The sequence below is a fragment of the Musca domestica genome, unplaced genomic scaffold (genome assembly GCF_030504385.1).
Source record: "Musca domestica strain aabys unplaced genomic scaffold, Musca_domestica.polishedcontigs.V.1.1 15, whole genome shotgun sequence".
NCBI lineage: Eukaryota > Metazoa > Arthropoda > Insecta > Diptera > Muscidae > Musca > Musca domestica.
In genome coordinates, this window is record NW_026712207.1 from 13,940,494 (window position 1) to 13,960,654 (window position 20,161).

At 33.2% G+C, this 20,161-nt stretch overlaps 4 protein-coding genes and 1 non-coding gene across 6 annotated transcripts; 3 read left to right on the forward strand and 2 right to left on the reverse strand.

Annotated features, from left to right (window-relative positions):
- The first annotated feature begins 394 nt into the window (after window positions 1–394).
- LOC101893544 (glutaminyl-peptide cyclotransferase) lies at window positions 395–2,905 on the forward strand. Its single transcript, XM_005188374.4, has 6 exons — window positions 395–844; window positions 951–1,060; window positions 1,839–2,124; window positions 2,183–2,314; window positions 2,374–2,581; window positions 2,644–2,905. Exons 1-6 carry the CDS (start codon window positions 743–745, stop codon window positions 2,817–2,819), a joined length of 1,014 nt encoding a protein of 337 aa, XP_005188431.1. The 5' UTR covers window positions 395–742; the 3' UTR covers window positions 2,820–2,905.
- A 144-nt stretch (window positions 2,906–3,049) lies between these two features.
- LOC101893379 (ribosome biogenesis regulatory protein homolog) lies at window positions 3,050–4,563 on the reverse strand. Its single transcript, XM_005188373.3, has 4 exons — window positions 4,294–4,563; window positions 3,976–4,228; window positions 3,426–3,919; window positions 3,050–3,369 (listed from the first exon to the last, which is right to left on the reverse strand). Exons 1-4 carry the CDS (start codon window positions 4,440–4,442, stop codon window positions 3,225–3,227), a joined length of 1,041 nt encoding a protein of 346 aa, XP_005188430.1. The 5' UTR covers window positions 4,443–4,563; the 3' UTR covers window positions 3,050–3,224.
- A 1,680-nt stretch (window positions 4,564–6,243) lies between these two features.
- LOC101893218 (large ribosomal subunit protein eL28) lies at window positions 6,244–7,641 on the forward strand. 2 transcript variants are annotated; one of them, XM_005188372.4, is made up of 4 exons: window positions 6,244–6,379; window positions 6,761–6,860; window positions 7,070–7,312; window positions 7,507–7,641. In XM_005188372.4, the coding sequence occupies exons 2-4, from the start codon at window positions 6,768–6,770 to the stop codon at window positions 7,582–7,584; spliced, it is 414 nt and encodes a 137-aa protein (XP_005188429.1). In that variant the 5' UTR covers window positions 6,244–6,379; window positions 6,761–6,767; the 3' UTR covers window positions 7,585–7,641. The 2 variants fall into 2 exon arrangements, with proteins under 2 accessions (XP_005188429.1, XP_019894072.1); XM_020038513.2 differs by lacking the exon at window positions 6,244–6,379 and adding an exon at window positions 6,505–6,528.
- LOC131801316 (small nucleolar RNA CD11) lies at window positions 6,605–6,680 on the forward strand. Its single transcript, XR_009341781.1, has one exon. It is a non-coding gene; the product is annotated as a small nucleolar RNA CD11 (small nucleolar RNA).
- Window positions 7,642–8,839: 1,198 nt separating the features above from the next.
- Window positions 8,840–14,842, reverse strand: LOC101897425 (fork head domain-containing protein L1-like). Its single transcript, XM_005188400.4, has 3 exons — window positions 14,215–14,842; window positions 9,873–10,128; window positions 8,840–9,575 (listed from the first exon to the last, which is right to left on the reverse strand). Exons 1-3 carry the CDS (start codon window positions 14,568–14,570, stop codon window positions 9,048–9,050), a joined length of 1,140 nt encoding a protein of 379 aa, XP_005188457.1. The 5' UTR covers window positions 14,571–14,842; the 3' UTR covers window positions 8,840–9,047.
- Between the last annotated feature and the right edge of the window lie 5,319 nt (window positions 14,843–20,161).

Below are 20,161 nucleotides of genomic sequence, written 5' to 3' on the forward strand. Positions count from 1 at the left end.
CTTCTACCATGGCACATACCGAAATTCCGAATTTAACTATCAAACAATTTAAGGGTCCATGGAGGATTCTTGAATAGATTGTAACATAAGCAAATAAAAAATCATTAGCATACATTTTGTTACTATATATAAAAAATACCGTTAAGTCATAGTCAATTTTTTTTATTATTAAAATCTAGTCCCAAAAATATTCCCCCCAATGTTGACCCGGTCTACGTCATTAATAAGCTCAAACTCTCTTGCCGCTCAGTCTTACCAAATATAGATGGGAGAATAGCAAGGCAAAGCTTGAATTGAAAAACGTGATTGAAACAACAAAAGCAAATACTATCTGTGAGTGCTCCAACCCAACTGTTGCCGATATTCAACGCTCAGTTGTTATTACTCACCGTATTGACTGTTTGTTTGAGTTTGATAAAGCCCTTGAAAAGCTTGTGTAGATTTACACACACGACTGCATCTAATAATTGGTTTGTGGATGCTTGGCTAGTTTTGCTTTTTGTTGGCCTCCGCTTGATTCAGTCGCTTTTAGCCTGCTCTGCATAACATATTACGACAAAAAAGGAAAACAACACACAGAGAAAGAACTTCAATTTAAGTTAAAACTAATCCAGTGGATGGTGTTGTGTCATACGTATCAAAACATACACCAAATTGTCGTTTTAACGTTTCGGACGGAACGTTTCATTCTGTTCCGTGTTTGTTTTTTTGTGTGAATCGTTTGTTTCAAATAGTGCCAAATATGAAAGTGTTTACTCATTTTACTCATCCACGACTGTTGCTGCTATTGGTTTTGGGTTGTTGTTTCCAGTTACATGCTAACGGGCAATTACAATCGCAACAGGTTCGTTGGTTGTTTGCTGGTTTGAAACCATAAGTTTACTGAAATATTCCATTGTCTTTTTAATAATGGCTGTGTGACATTTCGCTTTTGTTTATTTTATGTTCAGCTGGTTTTTCCCGATGATAACGCTCATTTTAATAAAACCTTGGCAAATATTTTGCAACCACGGGTTGTGGGTTCAATCGGTCATACAAATGTTCGCAACTTCATTGTAAGGTAAATATAATTTTTGGTAATTGTCATCATATTTTATCTGACATATGGTGGTTTGTAAAAATCTGTTGGCTAGTGTTGAAAAAATTCCTATGAATTCATTAAAAATTATGTTTTGATTTACTTCTGTTTATTAATTTCCAATTAATTTTTGCAAATTTTGGAAATTTCTCTTTGTATTCCGAGAAAGATTTATAAATCATGCTTACCGCAATGGAGATAAACGAACCAAACATATTTTTTAAAGTATTGGCAAATTTTTATTAAGGAACAAAAACAATTTCGATTTAAGATCATGACGTATACTACGATGTGCGTTCCTTCCTCTACATGAGATGAATATAAAGTATATTATATGCATAATCTTTCAATCGACATTATGCGTATAAAATAGACTTTGTGTTTGCTTAATGCATTTTCAATATGTTTATTTCTGGTAAGATTTTTATATTCAAGAAATAAGACCCATCCACATTTTTATAAAATTAGAGATGAGACGGAGATAAATTAATCTATTAGCTTTGTTTAATATAGTTTTGTATTTTATATACAATACTTATTTGTATTCAAAAATAATCTCATAGTGTCAAAACTGCGAATGTTCTAAACAAAGACAAAGTCTTGTGATATGGCCAATAAATTGTGGTTATTTTAATCATTTCTGAAAGACCGGGCACTTTTTATACCTTTTGTCTGTTCTTGTAATATTAATATATAATTGTTATGGTTTATGGCGTTGCAACATTAAATATTAATCATTTTCTTATTTTTATAATAACAGCGAATTAAATGCACTTGGTTTTACAACGGAAATCGATTCATTTTCACAAAAAGTTCCAATATTTGGAAATGTTACTTTTTCGAATATCGTGGGTGTCATTAACCCCAATGCCAATGACTTTTTGGCATTATCCTGCCATTATGATAGTAAATATTTTCCAAAAGATCCCAATTTTGTTGGAGCTACAGACTCGGCGGTTCCTTGTGCAATAATGCTCAATACAGCGAAAACATTGCAGCCATATTTGGAACAAAGTTTTAAAAATCGCCAAGATTTAGGTTTGATGGTAAGTTCCCATATAACGCTTAATATTCTAATATTTCGTATAATTAATGTTTCCTAAGCTAATATTCTTTGACGGCGAAGAAGCATTCCGTGAATGGAGCAATGATGATTCAGTTTATGGTTCAAGGCATTTGGCAAAGAAATATTCCAATACAAAGTTGAAAGGCAATATCAGGCATATTGATCGGATTGTAAGTAAATTGATATGTAGTTTTCATCATATTTGTCAAATATTTCATTGTACTTTTAGGAAGTGTTGGTCCTCTTGGATTTACTTGGTGCTCCAAATCCTAAATTCTATAGCTTTTACGACAACACCGATGGTTTACATAAAAGCATTCACGACATAGAAAGGCAATTGGCAAAGCAGAAAAAATTAGAAGGAAATAACTTAATGTTTATGAATAGACCAGCTCAAGGATTTGTTGATGACGATCACCGACCATTTTTACAAGAAAGTAAGTTAAAACATGTCAACTTTCTGTTTGGAATAATATACACACGTTTCGTCAATTTTCAGATGTTCCAATTTTGCATATTATTCCAACTCCATTTCCAATTGTTTGGCACACACCGAACGATGATGCTACTAATCTTCACTGGCCAACTATTCGCAACTTCAATAAAATATTCCGTACCTTTGTCTATGAATATTTGCAACGGCATATGGAGAGAATCAATTTGAGATATTTCTGAATAAATGAGGGTATATAGAATTTTTTTTTGTAAAATTTAATAATCTATTTGATGTGGACATAATAAATATATTTTTCAAAAAACCCAGAATACAACGTTATCTAATTCCTTGATACAAATAATTTACATTCCAAAGAAGACAACATTTGAAGCCATTATTTAATAATGGAAATTACAAAATACCTATATCAAGTACAAAGTTCCAACGTATCATAGAGATGAGATGATCATTATTGCTATTTTTAAAGACTTTTTTTATTTGTAGAAATGGAAATTATATTATTTTTCATAATAGCCGTAAAAATAGATAGTTTTTCATTTTTAAATTAAAACTAAAATATAAACAGAAAAAAATATATTTTTCTTAGCTTATAGTTGTGTTTGTATTAAAGCTGAATATTCAGTTTATCTTCTCTTGCGACCAATGGCAGGCTTTTTGCCGGGCGCTCTTTGACCTCTGCCGCCTTTAGGTTTCTTGCCTACAGCTTTGCGACTTCCCTTACCCTTTTTACCCTTCTTTCCTTTGCCTTGTTCAGGATTCTCCTCACGTCTGCAAAAAAATGTAAATTAATATATTTTCTATGAAACTTCTTCCACGGAACTTACTCTAAACGTTCATCATGTTTCTGTAATGAAATTGCCTTTTCAATATCAATCTTGGGTTTCTTGTTCAAAACACTCTTGATGAGATCCAAATTGGCTTCTTTTTCAGGGGTATCAGTAACGTGGGAAGCCTTACGTTTGGAGCCTGGAATAAGTTCTTTGACACCAATACCACGAGCTTCCTTCTCTTTGGGAAGTTTGTTTTGGAATTTACCAACTGAAGCTGTTGACGATTTAGCTACAGTAACTGCTGTCAACAACTGATTGGAAGTGGCAGCCTCTGCTCCCAAATAACCACTACGAGGTACCTCTTCCTTTCTAGCCCTTACAATATTCTTCATGCGCTGAATTTCATTCTTAGCCACCTTTTCATTACGCAAGTCGATCTTTTTCTGGAACATATCCTCCATTGGATCAACATTTTGTGGCACTTCCAAAACCCAATCCTTTTGTTTTTCGGCATCAGCACGTCTGTAGCCGTATGTGGGTACCCATTTCTAATAGAAAGTAAATTTTAGTAAACAGATGATAATAATTCAAAATGAATACTCACATCCAAAGTTTCGTCGTAGACCTTCTTTTCCTTGTTCTTTTTCGTAATACCCTTTTCTTTTGCGAATTTCTCCCATTTAGTCATAGGTTTAGGTCCAGGAATCTTACGCAGGCGAGGTATTGTTGTAATTGGCTCTGGCAATTTGGCTACAATACATTCATCAACTCGTTCCGTAGGTAATTCCCAAATGCTGTTTATTAATAACTGAGTGTTGTCGCGGGTTAAATTCAGCAAATAGTTTTCTCTGTTTTCCCTGAAAGTAACCCATAACGGTTAACAACATACATTTATCTATATCATAAAATTTGAAATACATACTTCATTGCATGCTCATCCAAATCATTTGGATCTGTGATTAACATTGTACCCACATCCAATTCGCATTCCAAATGTTTCTCAACCGTAATGGGTTTATATTTCTCCAACTCCCTCTGTTGTTTCTCCAAAACTTCCTTGACAATATCCATTTTGTTGGATATTTTAATAAAATCGGTCTAAAAGGAGAAAATTAAAGGACGAATGGATTGATGTTGATGTTTTGATGTGCACGTGTTGTGTTGACGCGGACTATGAAGCCGCTGACTACACACTATAACGCCGACAACCTTAACATATGTTTAGAGAGGCAAAACAGAGTTGATTGTTGATGACGCCTTGTAAGAAATATACTCCACCGTTAACAAAGCATTTAATACTATTTAAACAAAAAAGGGAACAAGATGTCAGAATTCACTCTTTTCATTTTTTGCCTTTTTTCCTTCTTTTACACGATTCAGATTTAAAAAATCTTGAAATAAGCCAAGAGTTTTTAGGTCGAATTTTCGATTAGTTAAAATGAGACGGTATTATACACAAAGATGCTAATATTATTTTCAAGTGGAAATAGAAACATTCGTGGTCATTAATTGTGACACGAGTGGTTTCACAGCACTAAGATGTGTAACTACAATTTTTTTACCCTATTCTGTGTAAATATGTACACATTCGTTCTAGTACTGTTTTAGTGGTAAGGACTGTACCATTATACGATGTTTAATGACATTATTTCGATTTATGTGCTTAATTCTCCCAAAATTTACGATAATTTACCAAACAAAGTTAAATCCATTTAAAACTTTATTTTATTTGAAATCTAATGTTGTATCGAAATATAATGCATACAACACAGTTTTACTCCTTAATGCAAATGCAAATATTGTAATATGTGCTAAAATTGTCAACTATATTCGTATATCGTTACTAACTTTTATAAACAATATATTTAATATCGACTTGTATGCTCGTTTTGTCAGGAAACCAAAATAAACTGGGCGTCAATTCTTGTTCTATGAAAATGTGAAATGAAAACTTTTATAAAGGAAAGAAATGTCAAATGAAAAATTTTATAAAGGAAATATTTTTCATTTCATATTTTCATAGAACAAGAATCCAGCCCCTGGGCCTCAATTCTTGTTCTATGAAAATGTGAAATGAAAACTTTTGTAAAGGGAAGAAATGTCAAATGAAAAATTTTATAAAGGAAATATTTTTCATTTCGTATTTTCATAGAACAAGAATCCAGCACTTGGTCTACTTGAACTTTGGGAAAATAATAGGATGAAGGTGCAAGCATGGTACAATGATATCAAGGTAGGGCTATGATACCATATGATTTTAATTTTTTTTATTTTCTTGGCTTACGGTGTCATCTTTATTTGTTTATGTATGTGTTTTCTTTTCAATAACAAAAAAATTGTTCAGAAAATATTCAAATTTTGATGTTTATTTCAAAGTATGCATCGATAAAATCTAGAGTTTTTGTAGCGAAATAATCCTTTAGAGATATATAGTACATAATTTTGAAAAGAAGTGTTGACCTTTCATTCAGTTATCGCATTTTTTAATTATTTATTTAAAATAAATGCAACAAGTTGTTTGTTTTTTTATTGTTTTGATATTAATTCTGACATTACAAGCCAAACAGGTAGACCTCAATACTTGCAATTTTTTCAAAGTTGACCTACCATGGGTTGAACCAATATTTCTTTGTGCGATTAGCTCATCATGTTTTCTTGACCTATTTTCATATGTCACGTTTGAATTTTTTATTTTATTTTTGCAAGCAGATGATATCCATACAAATGATAAATGCAAAAAGTACAATTTTTCTTATATCAATGGCATGCGGTAAATAACTAATTTCTATGCTATTTGTTGTAATTTTTTATGAACATTATATTTTTACTAGTTGACAGTGCATATTTCTCTTGTAATTGGAAAATACAACTCTGCAGCTCTACATTCTGAACACTTCCAATAGTGTTTTGAAGTTTTTCTGAACTGCAACCAACTTCATTCAATAGCCATATTGCTTCCGCCATGATGTTTCCTTTTTCTTTTCTGTCATCGCAGTGCCCGACAAAAGGTGAGAATTTTATTTACTCCAGTGAATTTGTTGAGTTAACACGTGTAAAATTTTGTCGATACCAACGAAATTCAATCAACATACATATAGAATTTATGTAAGACCAAAATACAGAATCATGCTGCTGAAAAACAACGATAAATCTCATGGTAAATATTACGAAAAATTCTACACGTGCTAACTTCAATAAAAATTCTGTTTAGCCAAACAAACAAAAAAGTGATTAAATTTCTCCATGATGAATTGAAAGGCGGAAGAGTTCTTGAAGACTATATTCATCACCCAAGACTGACATGGAAATTTAATACAATTTGCAATTTTGCTTTATAATGGTTATTCGAGGACATTTTATTAATGTTTCTGTATGTCTTTCTTTTGCAGACTTGAGATGGCCACTTCGTCGCACCTTAACTGGTTGATCGTCCGCAACAACAATGCCTTCTTGTTGAAGAAGCGTGATATCAAGAAACCATTCAGCACTGTGAGTATTATTGATATTCTTTTAAGTGAAATTTAGTGAAAATGTTGCTGTTGTCAATGATGCTGTTTTGAATTCACAATGATAGTTGATTTACCACGTGATAATAACCCTTCTCAAACCTGAGCACAAATGCAACATTTTCAATATATTTCTCTGTAATATGCGAAACAAACGTAGATGATTGAAATAATTTACTTTGCTTATTGTAGGAGCCCAACAACTTGACCAATGTCAGTTCTTACCGCTACAGTGGAATCGTGCACAAGAAGACCCTCGGCGTTGTACCAGCTGCCGACAAAAAGGGCTTCACCGTTGTTATGAAGAAGGGCAAATACGCCCAACGTCCCGCCAAGAGCACTGTTAAAGTGACCATGAAGGCTGGTCCCAGAAGGTCTTTGAAGAAGTTCAGAAACCTTTTGACCGACAACAAATACCGCAAGGACTTGACTCAAGTAAGTTTATGCACAAGTAGTTTTTGATTTTTATTTAATTCTACAATAAGTCATGATGATTTGCTTTTATTACCAACCAAGATCGCTGAAAAGTTTTGATTACATCTTTATTACTGATAAAATCAATAACGATTATGGTGTTTTTAAAAAATTTTCTAGTTGTACTAATTGGTTACTATTTCTTTTCATTTCAGGCTGCTTTGCGTCGTGCCTCCGCTGTGATGCGCTCCCAAAAGGCTCCTCAAGTCAAGAAAGCCAAGAAACCAGAATAGATGTTAGGCTTTTAAAGAACCCTTTTGAAATATAGACAAAACAACTCCAACAACAAATATATTTAATTGTGTGTTTCATTGGTGTGCACGTTTTAAATAACGCTGCATAGCTGTCTCTAACATTAGGTATAAACATATATTAGCCATTTGGATATCAAATTGGTGGTGATTCTTGTATTTTCGGGACCATCGAAGTGATAGAAGTTGTATAAAATATAAATACTACCGCAGTTTGACTTCATACAACTCATGATATGATCAATTTTGTCGAGCCTAACAAATGTTTCAAAAGTGATTTGAATCTGGAAAGTCAACAGTAAGGAATCAACGAAAATTTTGAGAAAATAGTCTATTAAAACGAATGTGAGGTGTTGCTCACAACATGAGTATGTTAAACGTCATGGTGGTCTTTTGCTTATAAACTACTATGAAGATATGTCTATTGAGCAGCGTGGTCGGAACTCGGAACATAGTGAGGTCATTTTTCGGCTCTATCTTTAGCTGTCTATGGTTAAACTCTAGAATTTCTTTGTACTGTATTGTGAGCCAGAAAACAACGCCTTTTTTTTAAATTCTAAAATCATGAATTTGGTTACAAATTTTACACACTTTCACCAAATTTTAGCCCACAATTGTAATGAGCAGACATTGGTTATCAGGCTTCATTTTGTACTCATTTGTAACCAAAAATTCGGAAAGATTCTGCTTTTATTAAAACAAATGAAAACCCGTAGGAGCTTTGAAGTTTGCATATTGCTTTACAGTAGTATGTTATTTTTAAAATTTCAATCATGTCAGGAATTTCAAAACAATCGGGAATGATATATAAACTCAAAGTTGCCTTCCAGAGCCATTCTACATTAAATAAATAAAATCAAAGAAGACCCTATAAATTTAGCCGTGTTGGAGTATCTGTACTACTTGCGCCATCTAGTGAAACATAACATTTAAATGTGCCATATTACGGTTAAAGTCGTTGCTAAAGGCTATGCTATGGTTGGTGTATTTGCTATACAGATACGATTATTCACTGACGTAACGCACAAACAATGCATTACCTCAACAATATATTGAATATTTTGTAGATGGCACGATTGGTACAAAAAAATATTTCTAAATTGATTCGAAGCAAAATAATTGCAAATTGTGTATGTATTAAGTCAGAAAGGGACACCATAAGAATTGCAATCAAGAATTTATATTTATTGTTTTCCTTACCCCGCCTCTCATAATGAAATAATAATTAAATTTCAAATAATTATAAATAACAATCGGCTTTGATTATTTTATTCTAAAATTAAATTTACACAAATTATTCCTCTTCAAAAATAATAACATTCGTTACATTCTATTTGGTAAATATTGTCTTAGTATCACACATTGTAAATATATACACACGTTGGGGCATGGCTAATTCATGTCCGCCATCATCATCAGTTGCCATCGCTACTGTTGTTAACTCTTCAGTCTTTTCTTATGATATTCTCAATACTAAAGGCAGTTGGACTCTTATTGTGGGTCGCACTTTGTAGATCAGGTGCAGGAGATTTTTCCTTTTTGATTCTCACCAGAGAACACGTGGGAGTAAATGCACTTGGCGATTGTGTTAACATGCGGTCACTCGAGCAACTGCTGTTCGACAATGCATCACCGGAGAAATCCAATGATTCCACATCGGCAAAGGAATTTGATGAACCAGTATGAGATGCCGGTGCAGCAGGAACTTGACACGTTTGTGAGGTGGAGGCAAAATTGGGATTAGCATATTCCTCGGACATTTGCTGGGATGGCGAATTATTTGAGGAAGAGGAGTTGGCCATTGATGGATTACCGAAAAGTATATTAAATGGTGCAATGGAGGCCAAATATTGGCGATGCATTTCTGTAATACGATCTGTGTAGTTCAAACATAACGTTGACGAATTCATGCTGAACATGGACTCCATATTGCCAGGCGATTGATCACATAAACTGCCCTGTTGTTCGGAGGCCTGTAAATGGAATAAAAAGGATTTAGTTATAAAGTTAATTTCTTATTATTAAATTTATGTATGAAGATCTGTTGTCAAATCATCTTGAGAGTTTGGAAGAAAAGTTTTATTATAGAAAATTATTAATTTGAAAAATGAATTCCAATAAGTGAGAAACGTTTATTGCTTTTTTATTATTTTCGTCTTAACTCGGACCAAAATAAAGTCAAAAAAAAAAATGTACAATTGAATATTTTTTAACTAAAACTAATTTTTTATAGCTCCTTCCTTGTTTTTCCTTCTTGCATTCCAACTCACCTTAAAGCTTTCGCCCAACAATGTACCCGTTTTCAGACATTGTCTTTGCCTTCTCGTCCTCCGTCTTCGATAGTTTCCCTGTTCGAACATATCACTTGCCGACGCATCCAACATCCAATAGCTCCCCTTACCGGCGCTATCGTTATCATCGATGGTGTTCTTATCGCGTGCTACTTTAACGAAGCAATCGTTTAGTGAGAGATTGTGCCGAATCGAATTCTGCCAGCCTTGTTTATTCTCTCGGTAATAGGGAAATCTGTAAAGAAATAAAGTTGTTGTGATGAAAACTTAAATTGAATAATGAATTAATAATTTAGAAGTAGGTTTTAAAATGAAAAAAAAAAACCACAATGTATGTATGAATTGTATGTTCCAAAATCCATTCAATTTGGACTTATATTAACTATTAAATTGGAGAAAGATATATATTGTAGCTAAATGCAAATCTGAACAGATATCGATACAATTTTGGAGAGGTAAATTTGAGCTGTATTTGGTATCTTTTTCCAAATGTCGTTGTAGTGGAGTGCATATTACGACTGTGGGGGACTAAAATAACAAATCGGATGAACAATAAATGTGGAAGCTTTAGTTATATCTGAGCTGTTTTTCAAAAATTCAACACATTTACTTCAAATTCGATCCTATTTGGGTCAAAGACTTCTATGGGAGCTATATCTAAATTTTGACCGATTATCACTAACTTCAATAGGTCCTTGAGCCAAACAAATGAATTGTGCAAAATTTCATTTCGATCGGACAATAAATGCGAACTGTACTTTGTTTACAAAAATACGTGGACGGACAGAAGGACATATATAAATCGACTCAGAATGTGATTCTATGCAGATCTTCAAAAGGAACTATGTATCTAACTCGCTTCCTTCTGCATGTTACAAACAAATGTACATAGATATAATACCCTGACCACAATGTGGTGTAGGGTATAATAAGCAAAGAATCACCGATTATCATTATCCGTCGAAATTCATCGAAATTTCCGCTATAGATAATTTTATTATGTAAATGGGATATACCAGACTGCTCGACTAAATTTTTGGATTAAATATACACCCAATGTCAGCTCACACATTCGAAAATATTTATATTTAAGGGAAACATATCTAAATATTTACATTTTATGAGTATATTGCCAAGAACATATGGATCTAATATAGTTTTGGAAGTCAAGATTTAGGTTGAGTTCCCATTCATAACTTGCTCCGATTACAAGTTAACTATGCCCAAAATGCATAATTCATGCCTAAATAAGATGGATATTTGCATATAAGTCCGAATTTAATCTAGAAATAAGGCTGAACAATTTGAAGATTATCTATAGAGCCCATACCCAGCAAACATTTACATTACTAACAATGACTGAACTAAAAGGATAATAAACAATACCACAAACAAGTTAAAAAGTATCAGTCGGTTTTACCGGCAGATGTATAGCCAATAGCAGCCAATTTTCGATTATTTAAATATATTTCGACTTCTGCTAATATTATTCAAATTGTTGACCCTCTATGGAGTAGGTTTCGAAGGAATGGACCAATATTGTCCATTTCGTATCGGACCTAAATAAATATGATATAAATATTGCGACGGGTCAGGTTTGGACTATATTGGTTACTTCCTTCACTTTATATGAGATATGTGATCATTTTTAGGAAATGTTAAAATGTGAGTGAGGTACCAAAAACACTCGACCGAAGTATTTCACATAATACAGATACAAGTATTGGTATGGGCAAAATTACAAGAAAGTCAAACATTTATATCCATTTTAAATTCCATATTAATCTCAGGTTTCTAGTTGAGAGAAATATTTAAACATAGCAAGTTGTAAATAATCGTTGGCTTGTTTTGCAAGTGATAACAGACAAAAGTTTTGTTTGTATGTATGTGTGAAATTTGAAGAGAGTTGAATGCTTATTTCGACTTCTTTGAGCGTGTTTTTTTTTTTTTTTCAAAAATTTGAATTCTATGTGGGAGAGGTACCAGAAGAAATGGTCCGATTTCTACCATTTTTATGACAGGTCTTGTGTTGATGGGAATATTGAGATGTCTAAATGGAATCGGGTAATAATTTCTCGTTTTATGAGCTTCATGGATATTTATAATTTTGACCCTTTGTGTGGGATGTACCAGAAGGAGTAGATTGATATATTTCATACCTTTGGTTAATAAAAATACTGTGATGTGTGTAATTTGTAGACCATCGGACCCTTACATCACATTTTATAGGAGTCATAATTATTCAAAATTTTTTACCTTTTGTAGGAGGTACTTGATGGAGTAGACCGATACTGTCCATTTTCTCACCTGACCGAGCAGTGATGCAAATATTAGGATTTGCAAAGTTGGACATCGGATTATCCTTACATTATTATCCATTCTGTGCAGTAAAATATTTTTTTGAAATTTCGAACTTTTGTGGGGGAGGTACCAGGTACCCTTTCTAGCCATATGGCTGAGGGTATAATAATAGGAAACATATCTGGGGTCGATTTTTTTTCAAGACCCAGGAAAATTGCCCAATGGAGAGGATTGTCCGAAATCGATATGTCTCGATATTTGTCGCGATTAAGAATTTATTTTCGTTTACCTATCGAATACTGATTATCGGTATTTTTAAATAATTTTCGTTAAGATGGAGGGTATACGCTGATTGCTGATTGATTTTGATCTTGTTTGAAATACAACCAAAACAATTCTTTTCGATACTTCATTTTCCTCAAGAACAAGTCGAGCTATATCTATTTGTGATTTGTTTTGTAAACAAATGCAATATTTGTGTGGGCATAAATAGTCCTGTCAAAACAGCCGTTCCAAAGGCGTGAAATTTCACAACATGGAATTAAATGTCCACAAAGCTGAATTAATAAAATCTCAAAAATTCTCATAAATCTCATGTGGGAAAAACGGTACTCGGGATTAAAGGTCACCATGTTTATTTGTTTATATTTCTCGAAAACGATAGATTTTATCCAAATTTTTCTCATACAAAAGATGTTAAGATGTTCTGCAAAAATGTTTCCATTGATATCCTTCCTAACAGATATCGCTATTCTATTAATTCTGTAATTCGTTATTATACCCTCCACCATAGTAACTCCTCGAAATATACATTTTATATATTCTTGATCAGGATGAAATTATATGTGGATTTAACGATGACCGTCTGTCCGCCTGTGCAAATCACTTCCGACCGAATTGAATTAGGTTGATAAAATTTTACTAAAATGTGTGTTTCGTCTGAAGGTCTTTTGTTATTGAAAATAGGTCAAGTAGGTCCACGTTAAGGTATAGCCCTATAAAACTTTACCTACCCATATTCGGTATTTCGGAATTAGTTAGAATTTCGTATTTGAAGATCCTAACAGGTACTACAGTCTATGACAAAAAATTTCTTTATGCATAGCCCTCATATATCGGTACCTCTCAATATTCGATATTTTTATGATTTTAGATACATTAATCGTTCGGAATTGTTTCAGATTTCGTATTAGACCTTCCTAATGGGTACTTCAGTCTATTGCAGAAAATTGTCTATTCAGGTCCAGGCCATCGTATAACTCCTAAATATCCCTACCTCCATATATTCGGTATTTTGATTATTTTAGCTACATTATTCTCCGGAATTGTTTTAAATTTCGTATTTGCACTTTGTATTTGGTACTACAGCCTGTGACAAAAAAATTGCCTCTGCATATTCGTATAGACCCCAAAATAACGGTAACTTCCTATATTCGGTATTGTTTTTAAGATTTTAACAGAATTTTTAACGGATCCAAATTTTTTATTAAAAATTTCCAAATTCGTTCTAAATGGTGGAGGGTATTCATAGTTTGGCCTGGCCTAATTTACTGCTTTTTAACTTGTTTAACCTTCCATTTGTAGGAATTTTAAATGTCTATTTTATATGGACTACAATTTCTAGGTAGTTATCCTATGACATGCCCTTGTTTAAACAAAGGGCTGGTAATACTATTTGTAATGAGTATTTTTGCCAGGAAATAATTCCGTCGGTTCATGGAAGGGTGTTTTGTACAGTATGAGTTGTTGAAATTGTTTCATATGATATACAAACTGACACGATATCATAAGTTTTAATGTTGACAAAGCTTAGACACGTTTTGCAAGGTCGCCTGGTCTAACGCTATTTAGGAATTATTGTATGGGAAGTTTTGACATACCCACTTTATAGTCGACCTTGTTGCTTCAATCTACCAGTTTGAAAAACGAAAATTTTGAACTCCTCCATTTTCCTTACTCTATTCGAATCACTCTAAAAATTTGTTTAATATCGATCCACTTCATTCGGTTTTGCACTTACTTGTCCATTATAAATTTGTATATTCCACTTAAAGTCAAACGTTGATTTGGCGCGCTGCTTATGGCCATAGCTATGAGGGCTATGTACGAGAATGGCGGCTTTTCGGGACGATGTGAATTCTGCAGAAATGACCACGGATATGACCACATACTATTTTGCATCGTCATTAATGGATGCATGTTCGAATAGAAATAGGGACTTGGTGACACCGATGGCGATGTGTTATTATCCGTTAACATGGCTGGCAGGGGTGGACCATGTGCGAGGCTAGGATCCATATAATCCGGACGCGGTAATAAAGGAGCCGCACTTGCTGCTAGCGGTGATAAGTTGAGGTAATATGGCGAGGGTAGCATTGTGTTTGGTAATTTTAAAACTTTTCCGTTATTTTTTAAACACTTTTTTATGCTTTGTTTCGGTGGGTATAGCTTTAAACACTTCAAGATTTTTTCTTTTTTAACTTTAAAAATTTAAAATATTTTATTTCTAATATTATTTATTTAATTTCCTCTTTGCTTCGTTACATTTGTTTTATTATAAATTTGTAACACACAAAATATTTAAATTTTCGTTATCCAAGATTTTCCGATTTGATGTCTTTGCTCGCCCACGGCTAAATGAAAAACCATTTCAAATATCCGTTTCTGTTTCAGATAGTCAAATTTTTGTTTCGCTCTGTCAATTGTGTGGGTGCGAGTGTGTGTGTGTGTTTTTGTTGCGCTACATTGATGAGCGTAAGATAGTTTTCCTCGGAGATCATCTCCATCCCATTCCGCTCATATGTAAACAAAAATCACACTTTTATGCTAGGGTTTTTGTTGTTGCAGTGGGATGATCTTATTCTTTTCTCAGACTGATGCTCTATATATCTATTCTCGCCCCACCATGCCGTAGTAAGAACACACATATGGCCAACCAACCGATGCTCCGCACTAACACGTCCCAATTGTGTGCTCGCTCTCATTCTTTGCTCTTTTTAGATGACAAAAAGTCGTAAAATTGCTTGTTGTTGTTTTTCCGTTTTATCCAAGGAAAATGTGAAATGTTGTTGATACATCAAACCAAAACATTCGTCGCGATCGGTTCGTTCACATATTGATTTTGTTGTAGCAATTCAACACGGAGAAAGAATATCAATGCTGCACCAACAAATGCCAAGACACTTAAACGCCGATGCACGAGTGTTTTTTTTTGTTTTGTATTTGATTTTCTTTTTTACAAATAGGGATATGGAACTACAAAGATTTAAACAAAAACAAAATCAAATAGAAATTATCATAAAAAGGGTTCTGGCAAAATGATCATAAAAAAGTCGTAAAATTTTTGTTAGCATCGTTGTTTACAATCAAAACTTTCACTGTTGCTCTCAATGGAGATACGTCTGGTCTTATTAAGGAGTACAGCGAAGATACTCTTTGTTAGAGATGACGATCCTGAAACATCCAAATTTAAATTGTACAATAAGGATATGTTCAAGAGCTCTGGAAAAAAATTATTTCAGGATGCTGTTGATATCCAAAACCTAGGAACCGCTAGTCTTGAATGTTACGTATGATTTTCCCGAAATTCGTCGAAGGAATCTGTCGAAAGGAACAACACACATCCAAACGAAGATTTAGTATTGAAATTTTAAAAATATTTTTCAATTTGATAAACAATTTTAAAAAAATTAAAATTTAATTTAACAATTTAACAAAATTTTTAAGTAAGGCTTTAAGAAGGTGGTCCGGGTGTACTGGGCTTTGTATGAGAATTGAAATTTCTATTTTTGAACTATTTGAGGTAACAGGAGTGGTTCAATAGAGTTTCAAAATGTTAAATATTGCGTTGCGTAAGGTTTGGACTAATTCTTCAACTCGGCTTACTTCATTATTGCTTGCGGTATTTTTTTTTAAGATTTGACTGTTTTGGGTATATAACCAGAAAAATCAATGGATACCTGTTTTTTTCTCCACACTTTTTATTTGGAATATACAGGGTGAGATTAAAAGACAACAAAGTCAAACACCATAATTTTTACATTTATATACCCTCCCCCTACCATGGTATGAAGGGTATATTAAGTTTGTCATTCCGTTTGTAACAACGTAACTTGATCAGCAAAAAATTCTATGTCGATTTAGCGATGTCCGTCTGTGGAAATCACTCTAGATTCCGAACAAAATGAAGTAGGTTCATAAAATTTAACTCAAATGTGTATTATTTCTGCAGGACTTTTGGTATTGAAAATGGGTGATGTAGGTCTACGTTTTGGTATAGCCCCCATATAATGATACCTCCCTTTTTCTGCATTTTGATGATTTAAGCGACATTATTCACCGGAATTGTTTCAAATTTGGTATTTGAAGTTCGTAATGGGTACTACAGTCTATGACAGAAAATTGTCTGCGCAGGTCCACGTCTTATAACGGTACTTTCCTATATTAGAAATTTTTTATGATTTTAGGTACATTATTCACCGAATTTTTTTTGAAGTTTCGCATTTGAATATTGTAATGGTTTATAACAAAAGTTGCCTATGCAGGTCCATGTCTTCGTATAGACCTTCAAATAACGGCTACATTTGGTATTTTTAAGATTTTAACATAATTTTTAACGGATTTTATTTTTTTCAAAATTGCTATAATCGTTCCAAATAGTGGAGGGTATTCAAAGACCGGCCCGGCTAAAATTGCAGCTTTTTTACTTGTTTTTTTTTTTAATTTTATTGAATGAAAGCAAAACATCTCGGAGATCAAATTTAAGAATAAGTTTAGATTTGTCCGAATTGGTCACCTTTGGGACGAATTATGGCCTTCAATGGCCACTGAAACCGTGCGATAATGCTGAGTCCTGTTGGAATGTCCAATGTCTGCGGCCAAAATGTTTGCGTTCCCGAGGCTTTAATACACCCTCCTGAATATCACCGCGATAATATTCGGCGTTTATTCTGATTAATACGAGCGGGGAGCGGCCATCAGCTGTTATGGCGGCCCACACCATCACCATGGCCGGCGCTTGAGTTCTGGTGGCCAACAGCTGACCTCTTTAACAAGCAAACGCGATCATTTTGTTTGTTTACAAACTCCTGGACAACGAATGTTTTCTCATCGGAGAAACCCAAATTCGGCAGTTCACCACTTTCGGCCAAGCGAAGCAACTCTTTAGCTTTTTTTTAGTATATTTTCTCTCTGTTGCGGTGTAAGTTTTTGCAAAATTTTAAAAAATATGTAAAAATTATGGCTACAAAGTCGCAGGTTTTTATCTCACCCTCTATATTCTTTATCAGAATTTATGGAACACTTTTTTCGAAGATAAGAGATGAGTCAAAATTTTCGTCTTTTCCAGCCCAAGTTTTGTAGAATTATGAAACTCATTAAAAGAGAAGACAGTTTTTCATCGTCAAAAATGAGATAAAGCTCAATATTATTATATTGAATATTATATTATATATTGAAATATTATCACTTTTGGTATGCCTCTACAAATGTCATATTATCGTCTCACACAGTCGGCAAATCTTACTTATTTGATTCAATTAAAGTTACAAAATCGACATCCCTACCCTCGATCAATGAAATCTTCCATCTACTCCAAGAGAACGTCCGTGTCTGTGTGTGTGTGTATTTTCAGCATTTTGCTTCTTCTCTCTGTTTAATTTCTATTAACCACATTAATCATTGTTGCAATTGCATGCGGTCAAATCGATAAAAACCCTATAAAAATTATACTCTCCTGTTTGGTGGTTTCTGGCCCTGCTGTTCTTTTGTGCTGTGCGCTGTTGTTGTACTGTTGTGTTGTTTTTGTTTTGGTTTGCTACTTAGGCTTTCGGTAGCTTTGATTTGGTGAGATTTGTTTGTTCCAAAGATCGTTGGTGGTATGAACACCTCGTTTGTTGTAAATATTTTGAAATTATAAAATACTGTCTATAAACAAATACCTATAAAAAAGAATAATTGGATTTTGTCTGTTTTGTTTTTTGTTTTTCTGCCTCTAATAAAAGGTGGCGGTTAGTGGTGTATTTTGATTGTGGCTGTTTTGAGAACCACATCAAAGGATGGCAGAATAGTTTGTTTAATTCTTGACTAATAGTATGGGTAGGGTCAATGAGGAAATCATTTAAAGGGAAATTTATCATATGCACATGGTGTTTGTTGTTGTTGCCGTTGGTAATTAAAAATATCGGAAAATGTGAACATTTCAATTAAATGATAAAAGGCGGAAAGGCTTTGCTGAATTTGTCACTTTGGCGAAGTATTTCGTTTAATCTTCGCCATTGGCTGGAAACAAAGGTTTATTTTAAAATAAAAATAATAAAAAATAATCTTGGACAGCTTCTAATTTTAAATTAGTCTGATTTCTACGAATCAACTCAATTTTCCCTTTAAATCAATGTAAACCAGATTACCAAAAAAATAGGAATAATTTTTGAATAATCTTTTTTACCTTCATTTAAAGAGAAATTGTGTTTGATTCATAGAAACAGAAATACATTATTTCATTTCTAAATGTCACATAGGTATTTTAAATTTATTTATTTTATTTATTCTTAATTATTATTTAAAATTCCTTCAAAATTTTGGCAAGCAACAATCCATAGCAAATTCAAAATATTAACCCAAAACACGAAATTGACGCTTTTTATATATTTATTATTAAACAAACTTATAAACAAATTAGAATTTAAATATTTCTGTTTTAATATAGGAAAATACATTTATGATCCAACAACAAAGCGAGTGTCTTTAAACCAAAAAAAAAAAAAAAAAATATATAAAATTATTTTTGTTGGTCTTTGCTTCTGGATGATGCCAACAATTCCATCCATGCCGACCAACCAACCGCTGAGATTCAAATCCAATTTTAAATAAATAAAATCAGGCAAAAATATTTTAATGAATATTTTAAATTTTCCTAAACAAAAAGGAAAAAAAGAGAACAAAAAACATACCACGAATATTGTAATATTTTCTTGCTAAATTTAATGAAAACACAAATAAATTTTCCTGGAGATTAAACTTTTCAAAAGAGTATTTATCGTTATTCTCACCGAGCATTGGACCGAGTCGAAGACTCTCGATAATAGTGGGCGTAAAATACGATCCATTTGTAAGATCGAGAGCCAGCTAAACGAAGCGAAAGCCAGAAAAAACAATGAAAGCGTCAATGGGATGTTGTGTGTAAATATTAAGAATTATTGATATTTTGTCGGTTGAATATTTGTATCGGAAATTTTTTGGTAAATAAATAAACTTATTGTGCGCGTAATAAAAATATTTTCTATAATATTGTATGTACGAATATAGTCAGTGCTGTGAAAATGGGTACATTGATTTGCGGAATTTCAATTCCTTATGGGTATGGGAGAAAATGTAAAGCTAACTCAGAGGTTATGGGGAGATGGTGATTTTTGAGGTTAAACAAATAAATGTATGTTAATGCGCCAAGAAAAATACATTATCACCGTTATTGTTTTTTTTTTTTATTTTTTAAGGGAAAAATTATATTTCCAACTTTACATCCTCTGCAATGGCTATAGAACGTATGTATCATTTGAAAAACTCAGAATTGCGTCTTATCGTAATCAATTTAAGAACATTTCGAATTTGCTCAAACGTTTCACATTGTAATTTTTCTATCCAACCTAGTTCATATCCCACAAAGTTATAATTTTCAAAGAAAAAATTAAACACCTTATATTGGGTGATTTTTAGCTGGTTGTAGCAGCTCCCGCACGTTTCGTGCTTTGTTTTTCTGCCTAACATATTCAGTGCGATCCATAATTTAAATATCAATCGCCTTACAAGCGAACAAAGCTTGTAAATCATTGACGTTTATTTTCAAATTGCATGTTAAGAAAGTTAATCGTGCGATTCTTCAATTTTCTGGTAAGCTCCTTTTAGCCCAATGGACAATAAGCAGAATTGTCGATTTAGAAGCGAATATCACCCAGAAGCCAATGCAGCCA

What these genes read in the sequence shown, in the direction of transcription:
- LOC101893544 (XM_005188374.4), top strand. Translation starts at nt 743, where the DNA reads ATGAAAGTGTTTACTCATTTTACTCATCCACGACTGTTGCTGCTATTG. An exon ending in GGCAATTACAATCGCAACAG is followed by an intron (nt 845 to 950) that starts GTTCGTTGGTTG and finishes TTTTATGTTCAG; the next exon opens with CTGGTTTTTCCCGATGATAA. An exon ending in CCGACCATTTTTACAAGAAA is followed by an intron (nt 2,582 to 2,643) that starts GTAAGTTAAAAC and finishes GTCAATTTTCAG; the next exon opens with ATGTTCCAATTTTGCATATT.
- LOC101893379 (XM_005188373.3), bottom strand. Translation starts at nt 4,442, where the DNA reads ATGGATATTGTCAAGGAAGTTTTGGAGAAACAACAGAGGGAGTTGGAG. An exon ending in TCTACGACGAAACTTTGGAT is followed by an intron (nt 3,920 to 3,975) that starts GTGAGTATTCAT and finishes ACTTTCTATTAG; the next exon opens with AAATGGGTACCCACATACGG. An exon ending in AAACATGATGAACGTTTAGA is followed by an intron (nt 3,370 to 3,425) that starts GTAAGTTCCGTG and finishes ATTTTTTTGCAG; the next exon opens with ACGTGAGGAGAATCCTGAAC.
- LOC101893218 (XM_005188372.4), top strand. Translation starts at nt 6,768, where the DNA reads ATGGCCACTTCGTCGCACCTTAACTGGTTGATCGTCCGCAACAACAAT. An exon ending in TCAAGAAACCATTCAGCACT is followed by an intron (nt 6,861 to 7,069) that starts GTGAGTATTATT and finishes TGCTTATTGTAG; the next exon opens with GAGCCCAACAACTTGACCAA. An exon ending in ACCGCAAGGACTTGACTCAA is followed by an intron (nt 7,313 to 7,506) that starts GTAAGTTTATGC and finishes TTTTCATTTCAG; the next exon opens with GCTGCTTTGCGTCGTGCCTC.
- LOC101897425 (XM_005188400.4), bottom strand. Translation starts at nt 14,570, where the DNA reads ATGCTACCCTCGCCATATTACCTCAACTTATCACCGCTAGCAGCAAGT. An exon ending in TACAAATTTATAATGGACAA is followed by an intron (nt 10,129 to 14,214) that starts GTAAGTGCAAAA and finishes ATTTCTTTACAG; the next exon opens with ATTTCCCTATTACCGAGAGA. An exon ending in TGTTGGGCGAAAGCTTTAAG is followed by an intron (nt 9,576 to 9,872) that starts GTGAGTTGGAAT and finishes TTCCATTTACAG; the next exon opens with GCCTCCGAACAACAGGGCAG.